At 33.9% G+C, this 20,681-nt stretch overlaps 1 protein-coding gene across 50 annotated transcripts in view; it reads right to left on the bottom strand.

Annotated features, from left to right (window-relative positions):
• The window catches only part of LOC106881370 (kinesin-like protein KIF13A), a 692,738-nt gene that overhangs the window by 110,259 nt on the left and 561,798 nt on the right, over nucleotides 1-20,681 (bottom strand). For 29 of the 50 annotated variants that reach the window (XM_089350407.1, XM_089350417.1, XM_089350419.1 and 26 more), the window contains one exon: nucleotides 1,884-2,046. In XM_089350407.1, the coding sequence (XP_089206533.1) occupies nucleotides 1,884-2,046 (163 nt within the window). Of the gene's footprint in view, nucleotides 1-1,883; nucleotides 2,047-9,545; nucleotides 9,576-20,681 lie in introns of all 50 variants that reach the window. The other 21 variants (XM_089350411.1, XM_089350421.1, XM_089350402.1 and 18 more) reach the window with 1 other exon arrangement.

Raw genomic sequence — 20,681 nt, 5'->3', positions numbered from 1 at the left:
TAAGATTTACGGTGGATAGAATGAATGAAGCCACAAGAAATCTAACACAGTGCTCTTTAATTATTTTACTTGTTTCAGTCATTGGACTGCAGCCCTGGGGCTCCAAACGTTTAGTCAATGAAACTAACCCCATTACTTATTTTATTGGTTTCTATTTGTCAAACTGCTTAGTTATGGGAACATAAACAAACAAACAAACAAACAAACACCAGTCATGAAGTGATGTGAGACAAACAAAGATGAACACAAATGCACCATAGCTTGACCCAGGGCTATAGTAAAAAGCACTTGCTCAAGGTACAGTGCAGTGAGATTGAACTCAAAAACCATGTGGTTGTGAAGTGAACTTCTTAACCACACAACCATACCTGAACCTTACACATTTAGTATATATGAATGAATAACTAAGTTCACAAACTTATTTGTTTGGCCCCTATTTGTTGTACATCTCATTAAATAAACGTAATTTCTTCTTCTTTGGAAATGTTTTATCATCTACATATTTAGCATGGTCTCAAATAGTGTTATGAATTCAAGAATTTGTGTAAATGGTTGGTGAAGATACACCACATTTATTGCTGACTTCTCATCTATATCATTTCATGACCATCATTTTTGTAATGTCTATCTTCCCTTACTTGCATGGGTAAAATAGGGTTTATTAACCCTTTGGGATTTAAACAGACCATATCCAGCCCAACTATCCTACTTGTCTTATGTTCAAACAGGCCAGATCTAACATGTCACACCTACCCTATAATATTATTCTAGGAATAAACAATCACATCATCAAAATCTCAAAGCTATGAGATAATGCACGATTAATTCAAAAAGGGTTAAAACAGACTTTCTATGGCTGGATGCCCCTTTTGACTCTAACCCTCGCTTGCAAACAAGGTTACTATTTTTCTATGGCCAGACATTTCTTTGAAGAATATTGGAAATGAATGATGCTGCATGTATGGCAGCAACACTCATTTACATCATGTAATGTCAAGACAAGGACACACACACACAGACAGAGGGTGGGCTTCTTTCAGTTTTCATCTAACAAATCCACTGACGAAGCTTTGGTTGGCCTGAGACTATAATAGAAGGCACTAGCCCACGATGCCACACAGTGGAGCTGAACTCAAAACCACGTGTTTGTGAAGCAAACTTCTTAAACACATAGCTGCACCTGTACATACATGCTAGTTTTTTTTCATCTATGAGGTTGAGTTACTTGCTATTTAGAGCAATATGTCTTGACTCAGAACACAAAGTAATTGCCTTTGGCAATGTCTGAATCAATGTTCCAATACTTTAAGCACCAAGTCATTAATTCTCAGCAAACACTGAATACTTAACGGTTGCAAAAATGAAAAAAAAAGTTAAAATGTTATAAATTAATATATTGATTGTTAAAAAAAAAAAAAAAAAAAAAAAGAAATGTGTGTAGATATCCACAGCTCTAAAGATTATCAACTTCTATTTAAGAGAGAAGCCACTGAGCCAGCAGAATCATTAGCACATCAATGTTTTGTGACATTTCTTCCAGCTCTTTAGAGTCTGAGTTCAAATCCTGCCCAGGTCAACTTTGCCGTTTATCTCTTTGAGGTTGATAAAATAAAGTTCCAGTCAAGTACTGGGGTCGATGCAATTGTCTTGTTCCCTCAAAATTGTTGGCTTTGGACCCGTCAACAGGGAACGTTGTGATTTTGGTTACTTATATGCCATGGAAAGTGGGTAATTGGCCTAATGAGTTATGAGGCTCAAGAAGGAAAAAAAAAGAAGAGAACGAATTTGAGCTTGGTTTTAGTGAATGATTATTTTCCATGGATAGAGTTTTCATATTAAATAATACTCCAAAGACAAAAAGAAGCCCTATACAAAATACTTACACGTCTGTTTGGGCTGAGATTGGCAGCAGGGATCTGAAGGGTGACATGGAATTCAGTCTGTCTACCCATTTCTTGTGCCAAGTCGTTGGCTTCTCTCACCAAAGTGTTTGCCTTGATTACTTCTTCTCGAAGTTTCGCCAAGCTCTGCTTGAATAGTTTCTCTCTGTTAATAAATGGAAAGAAAATTAATTATGACAAACACATTACTCTTATACATATGTTTAGAACAGAGAGCCATTGCAAGAAGATTAAGGATATTCTAATAACATTTAGTTACATAATAACAAAACTGGGAAGAAAAACAATATATTTTTTCAAACCATATGCAAAGTGACCAGGTTCACTTAACCTGTTAGAAATAACTGTCAAATCTCTCAAATTAGATGTTACTATCTTAAAAAGAGAACACATTGGATAATGCAGTCCTACTTACAATATAATCTATTAAAAAAGAAAAAAAAAATGCCATTGTCTGGAACATTGAAGGCTTTCATCATGTCAATGAATTGTTTGATAAAAGTTGATCTGATCCAAGGAAAAACAAGAAGAGCCAAGAAGGAGTCTATATGTGGTTACACAGCCTGCTAGAAATAGTAGCCAACCCCCTTCCTCATGCCTTGTGAGTGAATTTGCTAGACAGAAACTGTGTGGAGGCCTTTTATGCATATATATGTGTGTATGTGAGCTGCATGTCTTTGTGTCTGTGTTTGTCTCTTTACACTACTTCAAAGCTGGTGTTGTTTTGTTTATGTTCTTGTAACCTAGTGGCTTGGCAAAAGAGACTGATAGAATAAATATCAGACTAAAAAATAAGCACTAAGGGCGATTTTCTTGACTAACACTTCAAGGTGGTGTCCTAGCATGGCTTAGGTCTCATCACTGAAACGAGTTAATCCTTTAGCATTCGAGTTACTCTTTCAAATCTAATTTCCATTGTTATTTCTTTATTGCCCACAAGGGGCTAAACATAGAAGGGACAAACAAAGGGATTAAGTCGATTACATCGACCCCAGTGTGTAACTGGTACTTAATTTATCAGCCCCGAAAGGATGAAAGGCATAGTCGACTTCGGCAGAATTTGAACCCAGAACGTAACGGCAGACGAAATACCGCTAAGCATTTTGCCCGGCGTGCTAACGATTCTGCCAGCTCGCCACCTTTCTAATTTCCATTGTTTTAAACCGAGCACACTCTATCTCACAGCTTCGAGACTTTGATTGGGGTGACTGTTTATGTTTAAAATGACATTGTAGGGTAGGTGTGAGAGCCCAGATTTGGCCAGTTTGGAGATAAAACAGGTAGAACATTTTAGCTGGATATGGCTGGTTTCAATGCTAAATGGTTAAGAAAAATGCATATATAGTTGAAATGCCTTTTATCACCAGTTTGCTCATTCATGACTGACCTGGTACCAAGCATCAATATTAGCAACAGACTTCATATTTTCATTTTATGAATTACATTTATGCATACAGAAATAATAAAGTTTTCAACCAACTCAGACTGTGCTAGATTCAAATAAAAACATGAAACACTAACTTAGTAAGATGTCTGTGCAAAACTCTATCAGTAGACTTAGAAACGGTAAGACTTCAATTGGAAATAACATTATTTCCAGCTGAAGGACTCGGAATGTCACTGAATATGGATTAATATTTTTGATATAACGGTGTATTGCATGTAATATCGATGGTTTAATATGTAGAGTAAATAACACAGATCTCTGCTGATTCACAACTTTAGTGCAATGGAATAGTAAACTAAATTGATGTCATTTGAAAAGAATCTTTACAAATGCATTTATTTTTTTTTTACATTGACATAAAAGAGGAGAAATGGAAGAGGAGGAGGAGGATATCAATGCTATAAGTTGATGTTTATGTAGTTCTAAAAGAGGTTAGTATTGGAAATGATGTCAAGTAGTTCCAACAGGGAATCCAAACTGGACCAGTAAATTAGCTTGCTAGTAAATCAAATTTCTGCTGTATATAGAAAGACCACTTTATTTTTCTCTCTATTTTATAAAACATTCTTATTTACATTTGTTTTTTTCATACTGGCATGGGTTGTATCTATACTTATTTAAGAGTTGAATGCCCCTTCTGTTGGTAACTCATTACCCATTTTCAACTAAGGAATTATTTATTACACTGGGTTTCAAAAACAGAGTGCTACTAGATATAATCTTTGCTGTGAATGGTGCCACTATTTTTTGCTTGGATGGTGTCATAAGAAGACACAGAAATGTCCACTGTCATGCATAAACACACATACACAGAGTGGACTTCCATACAGGCATTGGTTGGCCTGAAGCTACAGAAGATGCTCGCTCAAAGTGACACACAGTGGGAGTCAACCCATAATGGTGTGGTTGTCAAGTGAACTCTGTATTCACAAAGCCATGTGTATGCAGATTTTCTACAAGCAGATGCCCTTCCTGTCACTAACTCTCACCTGTTTCTAAGTAAAGTAATATTTCCCCATGACCCAACATGCTTCCATCGAAGATTGGAGGCAAATAATACCACTTTATATGACAGTGATGTGCTTTTACAACCATCATGCAATGTCAAGACAAAGAGGCATAAACACGTACACACACACACATATATCTACACATACACAATGGACCTCTTTCAGTTTCTGTCTCCCAAATTCACTGACAAGGTTTTGGTCAACATGTGACTATTTGTAGAAGTCATTTACTCAAGGTGCCACACAATAGGACTGAACCCAAAACCATGTGGTTGGGAAGCAAAGTTCTTAACCACACAGCCAATCAATATACATATTGTTTTATTGTTATATCTCTATGAACGCTCTAATTCAAAACTACTTTATAGCAGAGACTCCAGCAAATTAAGATCTGAAGAAGGAATTCTAATTCCGAAATATCATCGGACTACAGTTTACCAAGTTACAACAGGTATACAGCCCATTTTTTGTTCTATATTGCATTGTTATACCTTCCTAAACTTTTATTCTTTACATACTTTACAACCGTTTTTGCAAAATGAAAAAAAAATCCATACTAAAAAAAAATCCCAAAAACCGATCAGTAGTGAATTGAAAACATTAATCTAGAGTAAATTATTTATGTGTGTGTGATTAAGTTATAGAATGAATTAAGTAATTAGAAGTACATAAGTGGAATTTCTACTTTGCAATCTATCTTCAGCGTAAACAAGAGAAGAAGAGAATGACATAAGTAATAGACTTGAGCAAATATAACACTCACTTTGACATGTGCCAGAGAGTCAGATAAAAATCAATATATTGGCCATATTTCTGTAGAAATTTAAACATAAATGAGATAGTCTACACTTTTAAAGATTTAAACAAAAACAATATATACAATATTCTTTCCTCTTTTTTTTTTTTTGTGAGTATTCCTTTTATGGGAATACTGAATCGTTGTGTTGAAAGCCTGAGTTAGCTCTGAGCAGACTACTGAGTCACATTCCAAATGTGACCACCCTGTCTTTTTTTTATTTCTAAGAAATTTCTTGCTCTTGATTCTGTGTATTTTGGACCATGCCATTCTCCAATGTGTTCTTGCTTTTATAAGAGGGTACATTGTGGTTTGAGAGACATCTGACGTTATTTCTTGCAAGTTGAACAACTATGTGGTACCAGCGAAGAACACTCTCGTTGGCTACTAAGACAAAATACTGAGTTAGAAGCAACTGGTTAAAAAAAAAAGAAGAAAATATTAAAGAAAATAATCAAAATTCAACAAGTTATCAGTCCAAATTAGTACCTTATTAGTTTGAAATGAGTAACATTCTTTAATGTAGTTGTGGTGTGGCAGAAGAAGCAAGATGCCTCCCCACTGCCAAAAACAGTCAAGTAACATCACTGATAGAGACAACACTCTCAAATACTAGCAGAAGTGTGAGTGTGTGGGGGATATGAAGTATTCGTTGAGGAAGCACTGGCAATGATGAGTCATTAAGCCTGTGCATGTATGTATATTTTCAATTGTAAACCATCAATAAGAAATCAGGAAATTTCTGTCAGAGGATATTCACAAGCCATAAAATAAAATAAAGTAATATATATATATATATATATGTACATGTGTGTGTGTGTGTGTGTGTGTGTGTGTGTGTGTGTGTGTGTGTGTGTGTGTGTGTGTATGTGTGTGTGGGTGGGTGTAAGGTCCTGTATGGCTCATTGCATAACAAATATAAATAGATGGAAAAAGTGGAATTAGGTTCAAACTAATTTGCTCAATACAACCATGAAACAAACACTGTAAATAAATAACATGAATAAAAGGATTCGTAAGAAAAGTACCCTGTTGAGATGGGGGGTGGGGGTGGAGAGCGCAAGAAAATGAGAGAGAGAGAGAGAGAGTAGGAGAAAGCGAAGATGTTTATGAGAAGAAGCTGGCGGGTATTTTAGTCAGAAATGACACATTGACTAGATTAAAAACTGTTCATGTTAGGAAAGGCCACAAAGTTTATAAGAGTGTAACGAATTAGGATGTAAGAAGATGATAGGATGTAAGAAGATGTGTGATTGGAGAAATTGATAAATTTCCAAACTGAACTCCCATAGCTGAAGGGGTTAAGCAGAACAAAAGGGTGAAAAACTTGAAAAACAGAACAAGAATGGTTAGTTATTAAATCATTAAGAAAAGAGAAAGGAAAAAAAAAATATATGAAATAAAAACAGTAGCTTCAAGCATTTCCTTGATTGTAAACAATGTATAATAAACGGGATTCATTGGAAGGTGGGAGTCTGTAATTACCATTGTGGTGCTAGAAATTTCTGTTTGAAATGTACGGCCCTGGATGAAGATAGCTTTAATACATAATGTCTGTCTGTCTCTCTCCTTATCTATCTATCTATCTATCTATATACACATTCACACACATCTATCTATCTATCTATCTATCTATATACACATTCACACACATATATCTATATCTATCTATCTAGTGATATCAATACACACACACACACACATATTCAAAGAACCATTGTAAACACAGCAATCAATTATAAACAAGAAATAGTTATGTCAATGATGTATTAGAATCAGTAAGAAACGTGTAGACATGTTTCTAAACTGTTGAATCAGCTCTGACCTAAAACCCATGATCAACGACAATCCAGCTGCTACCATCATCATGTAATATCTATTTTCCATGCTAGCATGAGCTGGACAGTTTGATAGGAGCTGGCAAGGCCAGAAGCAGCACCAGGTTCCATTTTCCGTTTTGGCATGGTTGTTACAGCTTTATGCTCTTTCTATTGCCAACCACTTCACAAACTGTACTGGGTACTTTTTATGTGGCACCAGCACCAGTGCTCTCTCTATATTTCAACAGCATATCTATGAAAGTACGTGGCTGAGTGATCAGGGTGTAGCACTCATGATCATAAAATCATGGTTTCAATTTCTGGATGAGGCAGTGCATTGTGCTTTCATCACATTGCTCCAATTGTAAATGAGTTCCATCAATTAATGCCTGTCTTCCGTGCTGACATGGGGTGGATGGTTTGACAGGAGCTGGTGAGCCAGAGGATTTCACCAAACTCTACTGTCTACTTTGACATGGTTTTTCACAGCTGGATGCCCTTTCTAACACCAACTACTTAACAGAACGGACTGGGTGCTTTATATGTAGCACTAGCAAAGTCACCAAGTAACTTGCAAGAGAAGGATCTCTCAACTGAGAGCGAGGAGTGGTATTGAGGGAGGTGGCTTTGTGTCAGGTGATGAGAGGTTAGAATATAGTAGAGAAGCAGAAACAAGTGTCTTGCTGTAGAGGAGACACATGACTACCCCAGAGAGAGAGAAAGTGTATATATTATTATTATTCATTTATCCATAAGTAAATATACAAGCCAGACAGAACGTATGGACCAGAATCTTGTTTGACCTCAGTACTTGACTACTGCTTTATCTTATCAACCCAGATGAGATGAAAAGCAAAAATTGACCTCAGCCAGACTTGAATTCAGAACGTAAAGAATCTGAAGAAATAGTACCAAAGCCTTTTGTCTGATGCTCTACTGATTCTGCTATGGCAAAGTAATAATAAAACACAACTCTACTAGTTACATTTTCAAACAACTTGACTTGTCCAGAGATCCTATTTATAGCTTGGTGGACAATATCACTGCGAGTTGTAAAACAAAATTTAAAAAAACCCCAAAAAACAAAGAAAAATCTCACTGCTAGAGGGTCAGAGTATATTGTTAATAACAAGATATAAATCAGTGACACATTCATTCATTGGTCTGAAGGTGAGGACTTATCAACTCAGCTAGAGGCAACTCTCAGCTCACATTTATCATTACTTCCAATTAAAAGATAGAGATCCTAGCTTGATTAAACAAGTATCTAATATTCATCATCTCTTTCTCTCATTTGTGTGTGTGTGTGTGTGTGTGTGTGTGTGTGTGTGATGGTAAGTGAGGCAGAATGGTATAAATATATCTCTGAAATAAAGTACTGTAATTAAAAACCTTCCACCTACTGCAATGACAACTAATATTCTGTTGATTGTTCCCCATATGCAGAAAGTGGACACCATTGTAATCAAATCAATATGATCAGAACCATAAACAATAAATTAATATGTAAGATTAGACATTATTTTAATGTAAATCTTGTATATTTTAATAATATATGACATTTGTATTTCATTATCATTAACTCCCTTACAGTGACAATAAGTGAATACAATATTTTCGATTCTCAGTTCCAATAAATATTTTGATGATAGAACCACATATTTTGGTTTTTAAGTCATCATCAATTATATGCCCAGTAAAGTATAGAGTGGAGGCATGTGGCTTAGTGGCTACAGTGTTCGACTCATGATTATGAGATTGTAGTTTCAATTTCTAGACTGGGCGATGTATTGTGTTCTTGAGCAAAACACTTCATTTCATGTTGCTCCAATCCAGTCAGCTGGTAACAATGAGTAATCCTGCAATGGATTGTTGTCCCATCCAGAGACGAGTATACACAAGAGAAACTGGGAAACTAGCCCTATGCTCCTTACAGAGTAATGTGGACTAAGCAAAGTACATAATACAAGCAAATACAAGACCACCTCACAATTTTTCTTAAAATTTCTGCATTAGTCAATGGCCATTAATGAGTCATTAAAACAATAATTTTTAAAAATTGGCATGCCAGTTTTGTTTTGAAACCTTACAGTTTTATTTTGCTCTAATAAGAAAACCACACAAGATCATCAATTAATGCCTGTCTTCCGTGCTGGCATGGGGTGGATGGTTTGACAGGAGCTGGTGAGCCAGAGGATTTCACCAAACTCTACTGTCTACTTTGACATGGTTTTTCACAGCTGGATGCCCTTTCTAACACCAACTACTTAACAGAACGGACTGGGTGCTTTATATGTAGCACTAGCAAAGTCACCAAGTAACTTGCAAGAGAAGGATCTCTCAACTGAGAGCGAGGAGTGGTATTGAGGGAGGTGGCTTTGTGTCAGGTGATGAGAGGTTAGAATATAGTAGAGAAGCAGAAACAAGTGTCTTGCTGTAGAGGAGACACATGACTACCCCAGAGAGAGAGAAAGTGTATATATTATTATTATTCATTTATCCATAAGTAAATATACAAGCCAGACAGAACGTATGTTTAAAATGGATAAACTAAAATTAAAAAATACATACTTCACAATGTCATGTCTTGGTGAAAGACATCTATAAATAAGAAAGTATAATAATTGAATAAGGACATTTATGAAAAATATAGTAATTAAAGAAATTTAAATAGATGAAATGTTTTACAAACTAAATTATTATTATTGCTACTATTTTTGAGGAGGAGAAAAAAGAGATGTTATCTTCATGATTACTGTCATCATAAGCAGCAGCAGAACTCCACTTTTCTATGCTGGTATGGATTGGGCAGATTGTTCAGCTTTGAGTTGATTCTTATTTGGAGTCACCATTCCCACCTCTCCCAATGAGTCAGAGGAGCATGCTCTGCTTGCATCTTTACATTTTTATTTCTATGAAAATTTTCCTTTTGTGAAATTTCTTCCAATTTATATTCTTTTATCTTTATGGAGGTGCAATGGCCCAGTGGTTAGGGCAGCGGACTCATGGTCTTAGGATCGCAGTTGTGAGTGTTTATTGAGCAAAAACACCTAAAGCTCCATGAGGCTCCGGCAGGGGATGGTGGCAAACCCTGCTGTACTCTTCCACCACAACTTTCTCTCACTCTTTCTTCCTGTTTCTGTTGTCCCTGTATTTCAAAGGGCCAGCCTTGTCACACTCTATGTCACGCTGAATCTCCCCGAGAACTATGTTAAGGTTACATGTGTCTGGAGTGCTCAGCCACTTGCACGTTAATTTCACGAGCAGGCTGTTCCGTTGATCGGATCAACTGGAACCCCATCAGATTCTTTTATCTTTACTTGTAATAGGTTGTTCCCAATGAATATATCCCTACTGATTTTTACCCCTTAAATTTATATTTATACAATCATTTAGGATTAAAAGAAAGAAAGAAAAAAAAACAACCTAGCAATCCAAATCACTTTTACTGATGCCCTTGCAATCATAAAGCATAAAACTCAACAGAGGCACCAGGATTAACAGCTTTAACTTCAAAACTAATAATTATTTCTAATTTTGGTACAAGTCAAGCAGTTTTAGGGGAAGGAGTTTAGTTGATTACATCGACCCCAGTATTTGGTTGGTACATGAGTGCTAAATATTAATGTTTAACCCTTTAGCATTCAAACCGGCCATATCTGGTCCAAATTTTATCAACCCCAAAAAGGATGAAAGACAAAAGTGACCTCAATGGAATTTGAACTCAGAAGATAATGGATCAAAAAAAATTCTGCAAAACATTTTTCTGATATTCTAGCGATTTAGCCAGCTCAATGCTTTAACTTCCAAACACATAATACCAGATAAATACACAAAAGAAACCTCTACACATCCAACAATTCTGAACACAAAAACTAATTTAATATTATGTAACACTACATAATTTATGAAAAGAAGAGAGTAATTTTCATATTAAGGAATAACAGAGAGAAATGATAAGGGTATAAATTAGATAATAGAAATTTGATTTGTTGACATGGTAAACAGCAAAATAGGAGTGAAGTTTTATAAACTTATCCTGACCATTCTCACATGTTTTAAGACTTGGTGTGCTTCATAGAGTCTTTTATATGCTATAAAAGCTCCTTTCATCACTGAAGATAGATTAACATGTTAATTACCATATATACCACCAGTGGTTGATTGCAAACTTCATGCGACTCCTATATGTACCATTGATGATACATTTTCCTAATTTGAAAAAAATATGCTTTATTTTGTATCTTTGACATGGTTTCAGGGATATCTAACTTACACAAATGCTAAATATTAAAGTTTAACCCTTTAGCATTTAAACCAGCCATATCCAGCCTGAATTTTCTACACATTTTATGTTTAAACCGACCAGATTCAACCTCTCATACTTACTCTGCAATGTCATTTTAAAAATATACTAACACACCATTGAAATCCTGAAGCTACAAGATAATGTGTGATTAATTCAAAACAATGTGAATAAATAAGCAAAACAGTTGACAAAGAAACCTGAATGCTAAAAGGTTAATTACGAAATATTGTAAAAACGCAAAAATAAATTTCATTTCCTTGTAATTAAACAGAATGCAGTATGACTGCGTGAAATACATGCCATCACTGGTAAGTTCCAATAACAAGGCATGGCAGTTAATGTTGCTAAAAAGGATAAAAAAAAAGGAGGAAATAATAAAGAAGGTTTATTTCACTAATGATCTCTTCAAGTGAAACAGTCTTAAACCTCATCTAATTCAAAATAACTCCTTTTTGACCCAAGGGTAATGTGCAAAATAGAAAAACGGAATGAAGGCAACATTCAATATTAAAGATAGTGTGAAGTGCTTCAATTATAAAATGTGGTTGATACACAATGTTTACAAAGTCAAGTATCTTTTTCCTTTGAAAGTTGCGATTATAATCTATTAATACTTAACTTTTAGCTTACTTGGTAAATTGTAGAAGATACATACATACATACACACACACACACACACATATATCTAAATATATGGCATGATCTCAGTGAAAGCTTGTTTAATCTGAGATAGGTGAGAAACAAGAAACAGTATGAATTCAATAGAAGCTGATCAAATTAACTTTGAAGTGACAGCAGTATCTATGAGAAAAATTCTCAAAATGTCTTGTAGGCATGGATTTAATGAACAAACAAATTGGTTCTAAATTGAATTCAAATACCAATTTCAAGCTGGATATGAGATTTAAGATGTGATTGGTTTTCATGGCAGAGCAAAGAGATACAATTCAGCATCTCACACACATGTACACAAACACACATACATGCATGAACACAGACACACGCTTTGTCTAAAAATACAAAACCTATAATCAACAAATGGCTGCTAACCTCCAAAGCCACAACGTATTTAAAAAGAAAAATACAACTCCATGGCAACTGCTGTAATTCATATTAGAATCTATGATATCAACCGTTAATTGACTAATTAACTACTGTAAAAACTTGAATAATGACCTCCCATAGCCAGGATTTGTAAGTAGCTGTATACAATGTCCTTAGTTCTCTATGCATGTCATTTAATTATAACTAATATTTGAACTTGATTTGCCATCGGCAATATTCAAATGTCTGTCTCTCACAACGTTTATTAGTCATCTTCATTGACAACTACTTTATGGAGAGAATAGTTTGCATCTTGCCATTGTTTTCATGGCACTGATGTGGAACTTGAGCTGTGACTTACCACCCAATAGCTCTTCTTGATCATTCTGGTAGAATCCGAAGGTTCGTTTTATCAAGTGTTAAAACATCCAAATACATTTTAATGATGAATTGCAGAAATCATTGATGGGAATCTAATTAATGGTCTCCAATATAATCAAAGATATCTACAGCAGGATTTTATTGTTCCGCAAATAGCATCTTTCTTTGTCAGCAAATTTCTCTTCTCTTACAAATATTATTGTATTAACTGCCTTCACTTTTAATTCGGTTCATTATTAGATTTATTCTAGAAAGTTTCATTCACAAGAGATTTATTTCATTTTAATATCTGACTCACTAGTCTCCTTTAAAATTAAAAAAATAAAAACCTTTTTTCTTGTAACTCTGAATTAAAAGATAAAATGTCCCTTACAAAACAACATTTTCTTGTTCTTTCTACCTCTCCATTACCTCTTAAATAACTCTCAACAATTACAGAGGAAATTGAATGTTAATTTTTTTTTTAAAGACACAAATGATCCCATATAAAAATTTTAGTAAGAAAACATCTGACTTCATTGCCAAACAAAAATATTCTTAAAAACAAGGGGAAAAAAAAAAAAAAAAACTATCTAAAAAAGAATTAAATGATAATTTTTATTTCTCATTGATAGGGAAAACAGAAAACTGCCCCCGCTCAAAATGATGCCTATCATTTCCTTTCACAATGTCAACATTTTCTAAATTTTCTATATGAAAATATAAAAAAAAAAAAAAAAGAAAAAAAGAAAACAATAGTATTTGATAAAGAATTTGATGGAATGGAGAGGAGGACGGGAGGAACAACCCAAAACATACATTAGCTACTAGCTAAATTGAAATCACAAATGTAAGTTTCAATGAATTTAAAAGCTGAAGCAAATTCTGTACTTGCACTAGTGAAAGCCATGGAAAGTCTTTGAGATCATTATAAGAAGAAAATGAAGAAGTAATAGAAATACTATGAGAATAGCTATATTGTATGTAGCTACATATTTTATCTCGAAGTAGCTATGGGGAATTAATAAGTGTACATAAGTATTCATAAAATATCATGAATTTGTATGAGTAATTAAAGAAATAGTTAAATGATTTAGTCTTTATGAAAATATATTTGTTACTTACATAGTAAAAAGGTATTTCTCAACACTAAAATTTAGCAGTTATTCATTGTCAGTTACTTAAAGTTAATAGATTAATACTTGAAATTAATTCATACCTCATTATTTCATGCCTAGTTTTAATAATGACAAACTAAAAAAAATGTCTTCACAGATTCAGATATTTAAGGTAACCATGAAATGTTTACAAGTTCTTCCTCATTAAAAAATCTCATCATAGGAATGATCTTGCAATGAAGATAGCAAACTGACTTCTGATGTTACAGTTTGAGGCATTAACCCAAATCTCTTTACCCTAAAACTCTAATTTACTATCTTCGTAATGTATTGTAGAATAAATGTGTTTAAAGTTCCTTACTCTGTAAACTACAATAACTGAATAGTTTATGGTACATTGGTACATTAACACATTGAATAGGCTCAGAATGTATGGCAAAAATTTTAATAACTTTGGTATGTGTGTGTGTGAGAGAGTGATGGAGGGAGAGAAGGGTTGAGAAGAAAAGCACTTTTCTAACATACTGAACCAGAGAAGAAAATCATTTCAAGCTAAGTGGAGAGAATTGCAATGGTTTGCCTGAAAAGTATTTTAAAAACAAAAAGCATATATTTTCCAATAATTAGTTTTAAAACCACATAAAAATGATTTCCTCCTCTGCTAATAGTAAAAATAAGAAGACGATTATGTGAGAAAGCATGGAGTGCCCATCATCATCATATTCATCATTATTATTATTATTATTATTACGATGATGATGATCATCATCGATATTCTTCCATGTTAACATTCTTATTTAAATAGCTGAGCGAAAGTACGAAATAATTTACTAAGTGACTATACCTATAAAAATACAAAAATGGTAATTCAGTGGAGACTAATGGCTTCTGAATTATAGCCATTTGAACTGTGATGCTTTGCAAGCGTTTAATGTCTTTCAAAGTTGAACCGAAGTAAAGTTGAAAAGTTGATTTACTGAACAAGGGACATCAATGCTGGGCTAATTTGATATTTTACTATTTACATCAATGTGAGTTACATTTCAATAAAATACCTTACACATGTACATGTAAAAGTAGTGGTCAGAGTATTTATTCTGTGTTCAAACATGAAGAAGGAGACTTTGCTGGCTGTTGACCTCATATTTGTTTACAGTTCTCAGAGACACCGCATTTAATGAAATGTCAGGACTAATGTCACAGGTATACAAGATGAAAAACATCGCGTTAGCAGAGTGTCGGATTACTTCATTGAATGGCAGAAAGAAGTTTTTACAAAGGTCAAGAGGTACAAATCAATCCAGTTATCAAAGCAATCCACTATCCTCAATTAATGGGAGTTAAGGGAGGAGAAAAGGTTACAAAATGAGAAAAAGAAAAATAGCAAAAAAACCAAGCTGCTATTTAATCTTTTTTAATTTAAATTGATAAACAAACTGAAATAATCTGAGGATGATATTTTATAATTATTTAAATTGTTTTTTTTTTCAATTTATTTTTTTTCTGCTGAACCTCATTCAATTCATCATTAATGTCTGCTCCTTTTGCATTTCAGCTTCAGGTGATTATAACTTAATTTTAGTATTATTTCCTTGTTGACCTGTTTATTCCAACTAAAAATTATTGAAGAAAGAAAGAAGTTAATTGCATCAACAAAACACTTCTATTTTAGAGCTTCTAGATACCCACAGGAATAACTTTATATATTTTCAGACATTTTCTCTCAGTACTGTTCCTCAATTTTTCCATCAATTGAGATGACATTCATGAAAATCCAACCAAATACAGTCAAATAAATTCCACATGTGCTTTATGTAAAAAATACATGATGCAAAAAAGAACTTCTTTCATCTTATTTAAATCTGTTTATCCATGACAGCATGAGGTAGGTATAGAGTTATCTGAAGCAGAATTTTATGTGTGGGTGCCCTTCCTGTTGCCAATCCTGTCTGTATTTTAGGTAAAGGATTTTTGAATTTCACAGGTCTTTGAAAGTGCAGAGCAACTGACTTGTCACCCATGAATGTCAACATAAGCACTGTTTTGCTTACACAATAACATGTGAAATATCAGCATACACTCATGCATGTGCATGTATGCACATGCACACTCACATGCACAGAATAGAAACTGGGACAGTTATCTGTAACTTGATTCAATAAAGTGTTTGCTGATGATCCATTGTGGTCAAGCATTTGAAACTCCTCTTCTAGGGCTCCAAAGAACCATAAATGGTGAAATACATAGGAACTACTATATAAACCTGTGTTTATCTTTATTTTTCATATATGATATTTATATGGTGAGCTTTATATAGTTTCTGTGTACCAGACTCACAGACAAGTCACTGGTCAGCCTGAGGTGATTGAAGACGCTTACCCAAGGTGCCACACTGTAGGACTGAATCCTATACCTTGTGGTTGTGAAGCAAACTTCTTGGTTACCCAGCCATCCTGCCTAGGGGGACTAGCTTCTTAGTTTTCATTAAACAGATTAATAATTAGATTCAGGGCAAGCTAAATATAATTTAAACTTAATAGACAAGCATGTAAACACTACATAACAACACACATTTTATTCAAAAGAAAATCTTGGGCTCAAGGTATCAGAACACACCTCACAAGTCACATGAATTTATCTTATTTTTACAAACTAGAAATTCAAAACTTGTTATAATTATTATTCTTGCCTGATCATGATCAACTTGATAGCGATAACAAATTTTATTTTTCACGATATCCTATTAATCTATTCTCAGTCATCTTTATATTATGTTACTTCATTCATGGAGATGAATATTCAATTTCTGTTCCAATTATTTCCACCACTCCAAGTTGCCCTTCCCTGCTAAAGAGTTTGTCTTCAATCTTTCATTGTTTACATTATCAGTCATTCTGAAAGTGTGCAATCTCTATTAGTCTACTTAAAATCTTGTTATATTTCCTGTGCACTTATTGATTGCTCTACTTGCTAAGCATTGATGTACTTTCTAACTAATTTCACTACATAACTGACATTTAAAGATTTAGATGATCTTAATACCACGTATGGTCAGGTTAAGGTCTTTTCATTTGAGTCTTTTTCACCTATTTTCAAATTATTCTTGCAACTAATTCATTAACTGATTTCCAATGAAATCTTCAACTGAAGAAGGTTTCAAGAAGATTCAGACCTGAAGTTCCCTATAAAAGACCAAGTTACCCTAAGGTCAGTCCTGACCAAGCAGGCCTGTGATTAAAGGTACTCCAGCTTGACCATCTCATTTTCTATGTATATCTATGACTACACTGTTCATGTTATTCCATTTCACAAGAAGGTGTGATATGATTTAAGAGGGAAACTTGGTAGCTATTTCTAGCAGGTTGAGCAACCATGTTGAAGTTTCTTTATTGGCTCAAAAACTAGAAACAAAGTAGTAAGGAATCATCCATTAGTTGTCACCTATCTTGATCTTAAATATTACTATATTTGTGTCTATTCCAGATAACATTATAAACTGCATATATTGCATGTCAACTAGTTAATCTCTTTAATGTGCTAGAAAAAGCAACTGAATCTCCCTCATATAATACTCTATTGTCTTAAAAAAGTTGGATATGCTAGAAACTGTAGGCTCAGTTACACTATTTTTAGAAAAAAAAAATGTCTATGATGGATCACCTTTGACCAAAGATCATATTAGTTGCGATGTTGGGGCCAAATAACAATACATGCTATAATATAAATCCAGACTTTCCTTTTGCTTTTCTGTACTCAGATTTTTTTAATGATTGCAAACTACACACACACACACACAAACAAATCAAAAACATCATCCGTGCATTTTGGGAGGACGAATAATATATAGCAACATTGTTTTCAAATGCACACAGATTAAAGAGATCTTTCATGATGGAAAACTAAATTAATAAAATTTTCCTTCAATAATAACAACCCGTGTTTTATGCAAGGTATGTACAAGAGAAATTATTACAGAAATACTTGTTTTCAGATCTGGAGGGGGGAAAAAAAGAAAAAAAAAGAGAGTATTGCATCTGTTTACTTCCAGGCATTCTGAGTGCATTTTCAATATTTTTCATATGTAGTCATAGACAATTCTGTCATATCAATTACATCCATGCACATAAGTATATACACACACACACACACATGCATCCCACCACACGTCTATGCATATGTTTATCCACACACAAGCATTCATATATATATATATATATATATATATATATATATATATATATACACATATATATATATATTTATATCTGGGCAGAAGCAGAAAGAGGAAATGAAAGAACATTGATAATCTTTTGATGTTTTAATCTGTTCATTTTAAATCATGGAAATTTCAAACATTTTAATTTTTTCTTTGATACTTCTAGCATATCAAGTAATATAAATAATAGCAGCTTGAAATTTTTATCATATATGGTGAAAGTACCAGAGTGTAAATATAACATTTCAAATGTGCACGTTTCCTAAAAGCACTACCTTCTTTTCTTTAATCTCACTAAACACAGAAATCATTACATCTGTATATCTCTCTCTCTTAATATATATATATATATATATATATCTTCTAGGTGTTTCCAAGCCTATAAACATTCATTTTTAAAGTAGTACTCGCTACCCCTTATTATCCAGCAGTTAATGTATTGACTAAAAATCTGTAGAATTAAGTAGCTCTGGGATGGTTATAACACTAAAATGCCAACAGTAGTAAACAAAGGTTATGTGTTCAAATTTTGCCTTTACCATTGGTCTCTCACTCAATACGGATTCTAACATTGTAAGCATTAATGCAACACTTCCATTTCTGCTATGGAATTTGATTAACTCCTTACCCCAGTGAAACAAAAACATCACCATAGCAACTACATAAACACTAGCTTCATTTAAATAGAACCACCAGTGTTTTTATGTTATATATTCTGAGTTTGAATGCACCTTTCTCACCACTTTATTTCTTCCTTCCATGCAGGCATGAGTTGGACAGGTTGTCATGGTCCAAGCCCATGCTTAATCGGAGTTATTGCTCTCATATCCGTGTTGTAGGATTACATCTCACAAATACATTTCATTTTGGCATGGCTTCTAAAGCTGGATTTCTTTCTGAAAACCAACCACGTTACAAAACTGTGTGGGTAGATTTTAGTGTGGTATTGATACTTGAAAAGTCATCATGTCCTTGGCCACAAATAAAGCATTATAGAGTATCCAGTATAAAAAAAATCAAATCTTGATCCATTGGATATCTTTTATCATTTGCTTATTTCAGTCATTGAATGGCAACCATGACTTGAAGGGCATTGACTTGAAGTGTTTAGTTGAGCAAATCAACTCCAATACTTTTATTCAAAGTCTGGTACTTATGTTATTTATCTCTTTTATGAAACTGCTATATTACAAGGACGTAAATAAACCACTACCAGTTGCTAGGTGGTGCATGTGTGTGTGAGTAATAGCAAATACATGCATACATACACATATGATGAGATTCCACACAGTTTCTGTCAACCAAATTCACTCACAAGGCCAGAGCTATAATAGAAGAGATTTGCCCAAGTTGCTGTGCAGTGGAACTGAACTTGATACCACATGGTTGCAAAGCAAACTTTTTAACCACACAGCCATGCTTGCACCTATATGAATTTTCCTTTAATTATCTCACTCATTTCAATTTTAGTTTGAAATTTCAAATTAATAAAATGAAGGTATTTTTGAAACAGCAATGAAGAAAGAGGAAAAATTAAATTGAGAAATGTTTTGAATTGAAACTGAAATTTAATTTTTAATCAAACCGCAGAGAGCTAAAATTCAATTTTGATTCTGTAAGGAAAATTCTAGATTTTTAACTTTGATTTCAATTTAAGTTTCAACTACAGATATTTTGACTCCGCTAATTTTAGTTAAAAAATATTTTTCAGTTTTATCAATTTGAATTTAAAAGAAAAAAAAACAACAACAAAAAAATCCTTACATAAATACATACAAAATTTGTCATTCTGACTTTTAATGATGTAAATACCCTTTATGGAGAGCTTTATATTAAAATCACCACTAAATTGTGTAGATAACTAGTCAGTGGAAACATTACATGGCCATTCAATTATCAAAAGGAAGGCCATTCAAATGACTGGCAAAGATTCAATCACTAAAACACTTCAATCACAATCATGCCGTTTCTTTCCTTTATCTCTTTGATTGCTGTTATAATGATTTCTGCTCTTCTGAATAAGTAGCCAACTACATACCCTCGCCATTCAAGACTATTTGTCCCATCTGTCTCTTGTAGTCTCATCATCCTTAGTGTCTCATTTACAAAACCTGACATTATATATATTTCTCAATCTTTCTCCCTACATCTGAACTGTGGCCCTCTGGAACCACCTCGGTTCATATTTCTCTCTCCAGACACTGACCTACGGATGGTCAAAATGAAGATCAGCTACATGAGTCTAATAAGTGCAGAAGGACATCATGGCCTCCTACACTTGTGAGATTTCATTGTTCCCTTCGACTAACTTAGAAAATAAAGTCCCTGAAATCAAAGCATTATTTTCTAACAACATGTTATTCATTTATACAATGAATGCTAGGACTATATTGAAAGGGACTCAATATGGCAAAGCTAAGAAACAAAAGTAAGAAGAATTGTGATCAATCATTATTGCATTGACTGGTATCAGGCATAATTGTTCTGTGATATTTGTTTCTAAGTCTTTACGTTTGAAGTTTAAATTCTACCGAGGCCAGTTTCACCTTTTATCTTTTCAAGGGTTGATAGAATAAAGCACTAGTCAAGTAATAAGGTCATTGTAACTGATTAGACCTACTTCCCTGCCCAAATTGCTGGCCTTGTGTCAATTTTAGAAC

Source organism: Octopus bimaculoides, chromosome 4, assembly GCF_046866305.1.
Source record: "Octopus bimaculoides isolate indiv1 chromosome 4, ASM4686630v1, whole genome shotgun sequence".
NCBI classification, from domain to species: Eukaryota; Metazoa; Mollusca; class Cephalopoda; order Octopoda; family Octopodidae; genus Octopus; species Octopus bimaculoides.
The sequence above is the reverse complement of the archived record's forward strand: the minus strand, read 5'-3'. Positions and strand labels throughout refer to the sequence as shown.